Source organism: Egretta garzetta, unplaced genomic scaffold (assembly GCF_000687185.1).
Source record: "Egretta garzetta isolate BGI_Z169 unplaced genomic scaffold, ASM68718v1 scaffold172, whole genome shotgun sequence".
NCBI classification, from domain to species: domain Eukaryota; kingdom Metazoa; phylum Chordata; class Aves; order Pelecaniformes; family Ardeidae; genus Egretta; species Egretta garzetta.
The window spans coordinates 1,884,803-1,892,068 of record NW_009258951.1 but is presented as its reverse complement, the minus strand read 5'-3'; the positions used below and the strand labels follow the sequence as shown (position 1 = coordinate 1,892,068).

The 7,266-nt window shown below is 48.3% G+C and overlaps 1 protein-coding gene across 1 annotated transcript in view; it reads left to right on the top strand.

Moving 5' to 3' along the window:
- Positions 1-2,939, top strand: part of MINDY4B (MINDY family member 4B) — an 8,627-nt gene extending 5,688 nt beyond the window's left edge. Inside the window, 4 exon segments of the mRNA XM_035890038.1 lie at positions 510-582; positions 923-1,040; positions 1,043-1,249; positions 2,797-2,939. Of these exon segments, the coding sequence (XP_035745931.1) occupies positions 510-582; positions 923-1,040; positions 1,043-1,249; positions 2,797-2,939 (541 nt within the window).
- The last annotated feature ends 4,327 nt before the right edge of the window (positions 2,940-7,266 follow it).

Here is a 7,266-nt window from a genome sequence, read left to right as displayed (position 1 = left end):
ACAGGAGAACTCTGCCAGAGACGATCCTGGCAGAGGTAACTGATAGGGTCTTTGTAAACCCGATGTAAGTAGATTTGGGTAAAGATGCTTTGGGAAGGTACAGGGGAATATTTATACCAATATGAAACATGGCTCACACTAACGTGACACTGTGATAGCTATTTAGTGAAAAATTGCCCTCCTATTTCAAACAGTTGTATTCAGGCTATGCCTGGTGTAAGGGAGACCTTTTGGCAGTAACTGTGCCACGGGAAATCCCGGCTCCATCTGCAGAGGGTTTGAATCTGACCCCAGATTCGAATTTTAACAGCAACAGAGCTGAAGTGCAAGAGCTCCAGCTGAGCATAAAACTGCTGTGTCAGGATCCCACTGCTGTGCCAACAGCAAGGAGAAATAAAGGAGTCTATGGAATTTCTTCCCCCTCTCCTATTAATCAGACAGTGATGGACAGCAATCACCTCGGGCACCGATCCAGACACTACCCTGACGCTTTGCGCTTGCTCGTACAGGGTCCAAGAAGATTTAAACTGCACAGCAACTCCTCTGTTAAAATTCAGTTTTGGAAACATCACCTGTACACAGGTAAGGTTAGCCTCATTTCTCAAGTTTTCTTTTATTATTATTCCCACTTTTGATTTAGGAAAAAATTCTCACTTGTTAACCCAGTGAAAAAAAAAGGCGTAAAGCCATAGGAAAATATTTTGCAAAGTCTAATCACGACTGTCTGTTTAAAAAATGGGTGGTGATGATGATGATAAAAATGATGAAGATGATAACAATGATGATGATGATAACCATAATAACAAAGCCACAGGTAGTCTGGCATTCCTCTGCTCATGACAGAGCAGGACACCAGCTGCCATTTTGCAAAGGGCCTGTGCTGTGCTGCCTCACAGCGTGACCATGAGCCGTTTCCCCTCAGGCCATGCTCAGCCTCCTCCTAACTGGCCGAGCGAGCCCGCAGGAGCTCGATGGTGGCCGCGGCCGTACCTGATGTCCACACACCAGACACCAAGGCTTGGGGACAAAGACTGACTCTAACACAAGGCTTCACCCCCCTCTCCCCAGGTGTCCCCCAGGCTGAGGACGCCCCGGCTGCCCATCTGGCTGTGCAGCATCACCGGGAGGCACAGCGTTCTCTTTGGCACCAACAGCCGGCTCCTCTCCGACTGGAAAATGGAGAGAGTCTTCCACCTGTACTTCTACAGCGGGCAGCAGGAGCAGACAACAACAGCCTGCCTAACGATAGGTATGGGCCGAGCTTACCAGGGGAGGGTACGAGTATGGATGTGATGTACAGACCATGCATAGAACTGTATACGTGTGTAGCTGGGTGGGTCTGCTTACCCACGCAATTCAATGTTCTGTACTTCATATACACATACATACACGGTACGTAACATTAGCCATTCACGGAATGTGAGGAGCCTACTCCAAACAACAGCGTAAAAAGACACAAATGAAAACCTGGCTTTGAAAGGTCCACGAGCATTTTGGAAGGGGTAATGTTCTCAAGCAGGTGGCCCATTGCTGGGAAGAGCTATAGGAGTGTTTTCTAGAGAAGTAATAACTCCTGAGTCCCTGCGTAAACTCCAGTTTGCTGACCCCCCCCCCCCGAGCCCACCGCTGGTTCCTGGGCACGGTGAATGCTCAGCACTCGGTGAAGCCGAGGCCGTGCTCTTCTCCCGTGCCGGGGCAGGGGCTGAGTGGGGCTCCGGCTGGCTGAGCTGCCAGCAGGACAGGGTCCACCCCACCCATGGAACACGTGGGCCACCGAGCTCACCTCCCTGGGCACCGAGCCCACGACTTCGTCCCAGTGTGGGGGCCACTCAGGACTTGGCCATTTTTTCTCCAGATGTGGCCAAAGAGTTTTTATTGGAGAAGTGACAGTTTTCCAGGATACAAGACGTAACTCTCACTTCTGTGTTAAATAATCAATACAGACATACTGTTTAAAATCATGTTTCATCTTCCGTTGCTATTAAGCCCCCATCGGTACAACACGAATGCCCTGCTGACTGAGCGTCCTGGAACAACTAGGAGGAGAAGGGAAACCCTCAGGTACCCACCCCTCCCATGGGACAAATCCCAGGAGGGAACGTTCCTTTGCACGTAAGTGCAAAGTTTAAATACAACAGGAAGCAGAATCATTTAATGATTAATTCAAAATTTCGAATAAACCTATTTCTAATGTAGCAATGCTGGCATGCAGGATGGGTTAACAACCTGTTTTCAGCATCTAACTTAGACTTAAGTTTATATTTTCCTGCCCAGCAGCCAGGTGCCACTGTGGCCCTCGTGTTCCCCCTCAGTTTTTAAATCTGCACCAGGAGGAGTGAACTTCTTCTTTCTCCGTGCCACTGTTTACCTTCACTTTCTGAATACCCAGCCCTTTTTCCTCGCTCTCCTTTCACTATGGCCTTTAAAGTAATGTAAGAAACTTGAAAACACCACACTAAAGGCTAAATTTGCAGGAAATAAGGGTGAATTGAGATTCACGGTCATGATACGCAGTGTGGCTGCGCGTAAGGATGTGAGCATCTGTTCAGAAAAACAATATGCAAAAGTACCCTGCAAGGAGTTGAGAGCTGTATTTATAGCACTTGAATTTCCCAAGGCAGGGGCCTGTGCAGCACAGGGGGCAGCCCCCACTGGCCAAGTCGACGGTGCCCCGAGCTCCCTCCTTGGGGCGGGGGGGGCAGCACACCTGCAGCAATCCAGCTGGTTCTGCTTTTAACCTTTTCTAAAAGTTTTTTTTGGGGGGGTGGTTTTTTTTAGACTGCGTTTCCTTTTCAGACACTCATTCGCATCACTGGGAAGAGGGACGAAGTGAAGACCCTAGCAGCCCAGGGAAGAGGCGTCCCTCCGTGGAGATGGCAATCAGGACCAAGTGGGCAGGTGCGACTGTCAGCTGGAATGGGACAGACCCCTTCTTCTGAGGAGTAGAACGGGACAGACCCCTTCTTCTGTAGGAGTCCTGGCATCTCCCACTCACTGCCGACTCCACCAAACACTGTGGTCTGGGGGAGAAAAAACGCTTTCACCAATATAAAAAACCAGCCTTTGGCACCTTGAGCGGATGCCTTGTTCAGCAAGGCATTGCACCCACTCTGAAAGCCTGCGCCGGTGAGGAACAGTTGCTAGCGATGCTGCCTCACTGCACACATTTTCCAGGTGGTAGGATGCAGGTTCTTCTGCTTCCCACGACAGCTGGCAGCCAAAGGAAAGAGGGTGGCAATTTGCTTTCCTCCCGTGCCAGGCAGAGACATTAAAGAAATCAAGGTGTCTCTTAAGAGTGCAGTGGAAGTGAAATCAATGTTGAGCATTGACAATACTGTGTGCATCTAATTTATTTAATCCAGTGTGTGCAACTAATTTAGCTGCCCGCAATGAGTAAGGTTTCCTCTCAGCTCTCTGCAGCTGTGACTTCTGCAACCAGGTTTCTTTCCTGCTTCAGTGACAGCTTGAGCACAGACCCCAGTCAGGTTGGCTCACAGACCTACCCTGCAGCCTGCACACCAGCAGGGAAGCACAGCTCGTACATGGGGACCAGGGCAAAAGAAAGTCTCATGAGGTGCTCCTTCCTGTGAATTCAGTGATTTTACTGACTCTGAGCGTGGCCAAGTCCTGGCACCCTGCAGCAGCTTGGCGAGCGCAGACAGGGCACGTGGCTCCTCGCTCACCTTAACTACTTTCCACTTCCTTTTTTATAGACATCGCCCCAAAAAGACCTATTAGTCATACCTTAGTGTGTTGCTAATGACAACTGTACTGAGAACAATAAACCTTTCTGCAAGAGATCCAGAAGTGTGGTTTAAGTGATTTGAATTTAAAAAAAAAAAAAAAGGTCATAACCAGCTTGAGATTCAGCCTGGCCGGGGCAAGGAGCCCACTGCTTATCAAGCTAACGTGGGGTTTGCGTTTGACATTGCCCCCCTTCTTCAGCTTCTGCTCAATTCAGAGCTCCCCCGAGCACGTGGCACCCCTGATGCAGAGCTGTGGTGACACCATGGCAGGAGTGCCACTGCCACCAGGCATGGGTACTGTGCAGAAGGGCCTGGGGCAGGCCGGGGAGCCCCCAAACCTTAGGGGGGCATTGGCGAGACGGCAGCCCCCAGCGCCAGCCACAGAGCTGCCAGCACAAGCCAGAACCAGAACCTCCTGACAGATCAGGGAGGCCACGCTGCCCACCCAGCAGCACCCGGAGCTGCCTGCGGGGGCTGCACATTGGAGCCGGGGACAAGAGGGTGGGGAAGAGCCCACACTAAGGCAGGGGCTTTGCAACGAGATCCTGCAAGGCAGCACTTCTTTTAACTGGGAAATACCAGCACGCACTTATGCAAATAACAAATTAATAATGAATGAATGAAACTGTGCGGTAAATGCTAACGAAGCCTGGTCGCCCAGTACAACACCGTATATTGCGAGGCTATGCATGCCGTATAACAGCTAAACGGGTTACTACAGAGATAAAAGGATGCAAAGACCAACCGGCCTTCCAGAGCTGTTTTCCACAGCGAGATGCTAGTCCTTCGTCTTGCTCCCGACAAGCCGTGGGGATGGTCAGCGCGTCTGGCCCTGCCTGTGCCAGCCCATCACTCTGCTCTGACAGCACCGGCGACTCCAGCCACCAGTGTAGGCAGGGAAACAGGGTATCAGGAGCAGGGTCTCCCATCCCTTCAGCCGCACCATCACCCCCAGACCCCCTGTCTCCCACCCCGGCCCCTGCTCACCCGCACCCCGCTGCTCCCTGTCCTGCTCACAAAACTGGGTGCAGCAAATGCCTGTCTGATTGCTAAAGACAGAAAAAGGAAGAGAAACCATGCTGCACCAGACTGCAGGAACACACGCCCTCACCGCCTCCCTCGGGCTTTCATCCTTCTGCCCCCACGTCTTCATGTCTTTTTATAACCTTCTTGCAGTGCAGGGCTAAATTTGAGCTGCTAATTTGCTTCAGTGAGAACTAAGCCTTTGCTCATTTCAGCGAGGTAACAGCACGTTTATGGACGCTTTAAAAATAAGAAGCAATAATGACACAATCTGGCTATTAGTCAAACTTGCCTGAACCCCCCCACGCAGCTTCAGCACCTCAGAAAGGTCTGGCCTCGTGACAGGGACAACAGCTACAGATCTTTCACTTCTAGTCTGGAAATTTCTTTGCATCAGACAAATAAACCTTGTGAACCCCCCCACACATCCCACCAGTACTGAGGGGTGCTGTCATGCCCTGAAATACAGGAATATTTGGGGGCATGGGGGCCACCTGGCAAGGAATGCAAGCAACAAATGCAGACACACACAAATGAAACTCATGCCATGTTTTGGCACCCTTCATGAGTCAATCTCAAGGAGGAAACAAGTGTCAGAGCCTCTGGCAGCTCGTGGACAAGCAAGTTAATACCATACCACTGGTTTACAAATCACCCTTTTACTGCAAACAATTATTCCTAAGGCGTAGACAGGGCAACCGACAGTGTTGCAGGGAGCCAGGCTATGGTTACCTCCAGCGACCGGTGTCTTTTTCAGCAGAGGATCAATAACCAGGGCAGCCAGTGGCACTTACTCCACCAGCTCAGAGTCTGACTTGTGCTTTCCCATTTATCCCAAGCAGAAGAAATGGACTCTATTCAGAGTCCTTAAACTCTGAATATCTTTAAACCAGACACCAACCTTCTAAAAACTATTTCGTACATTATTTATTTAAGAGGAGTCTTTGGGGCTACTAAAAAAAAAGTGGGATAGCCGCATTCAGACATTTAAAAAAATAATTATATATAGAGAGAGCTTAAATAACATTTTTAAATTACCCTGTATTATTGCAAGCACAGAAAAAACACATTTTGTTTGCATAAACATCCACACCATTCCAGTCTATTTGTGAAAAGGCTCTTATTTTACCTCTTCCCTATACCACAGAATATAGAATAAACCACAAACCAAGTAAGAAGTTTTCTCCAAGACCACAGGACTATTCTGGCCTTGTTTTCATGCCAGGCCATGGGATCGGGGGAAAAAGACTCAGCACTCTGGGGTGGAGGCTAAAATCGTCAGGCTTATTAACTTTGATTCTCTAATCTCAGAAGACACACTCATATGCCTATGGCAAAGATTCTCAACAGCTTTTACAACCCAAGCTTCCTGTTTTGTTTTGATATAACCTGGAGCTGAAAAAGGTAAGAGGGAAATTTTTCAAAAACTTAGTAACTCAGTAGCCTTTTTTAGTCTATATAATGTATGGCCATATAGTTTCTAGAGAAAATGGTATAAACATCTCAATTATCCCATGTCTGACAGATCTATTAAACTTTTTTTTCCCCAGCAGTTAGTTATCAAGAGTTTGGCTTTCTGTTGTGAATTCAGTTTTAGTCGGAACCAGTTTGGAAAGCCATTGGTGAAGATTTTAAGCACAATTTTATTCCAAGATGCCAAAATACTGTCATTCTTTGAGAGTGATTTTTTTTTTTTCTTAAACTACTTCATTCAGTGTGCTGCTTCCTTCCTGTGAAAATTCAGCAAGAATTCGGGTGCTCAGTCCCATTTGCACTTTCCTGGTGAAAACTTCCCTGGTGAGGTCCACCCTATGACCTGGCTGATTTGTACTTTATAAAGTGCAAGGCCTTTTCATTACACCCAAATGCACACTGCGTTATTGAATGATTTCTCAAAATAGCAAAGGAAAACAACCTGTAAAACACTCCATCAGGAGAATCATATGCAAAAGGATTTTTTTTCTCACTTCCTGGCCTGTGCCATCTTGCAAGGTTTAATGGAACTTTACAAACATGAGAAAAAAATCAGACTTCAGCTAATAAGGCACCTTCTTTTTAATGAAAGTGGAGTACAGATAGTGCCTTAATCGAAAATTTTGCAAGGCCTGGAGACAAGGACGAGTCACTCAGCTGCACAACCTAAAGGAACATTGATAATAACACCACACAAGCTGGTAACAGCAGATGAGGAGAAGGCTGAGGTACTCAACACCTTTTTTGCCTCAGTCTTCACTGGCAACCTCTCTCCTCACCCCTCCCGAGTTGATGGATGGCATGAGGGGGACCGGGAGGGCAAAACCCCTCCTGCTGTAGGAGAAGATCGGGTTCGTGACCTCCTGAGGAACCTGAATGCACATAAGTCCATGGGACCTGATGAGATGCATCTCAGAGTCCTGAGGGAATTGGCCGATGTAGTCGCCAAGCCCCTCTCCATGATATTTGAAAAGTCATGGCAGTCAGGTGAAGTCCCTGGTGACTGGAAAAAGGGAAACATTGT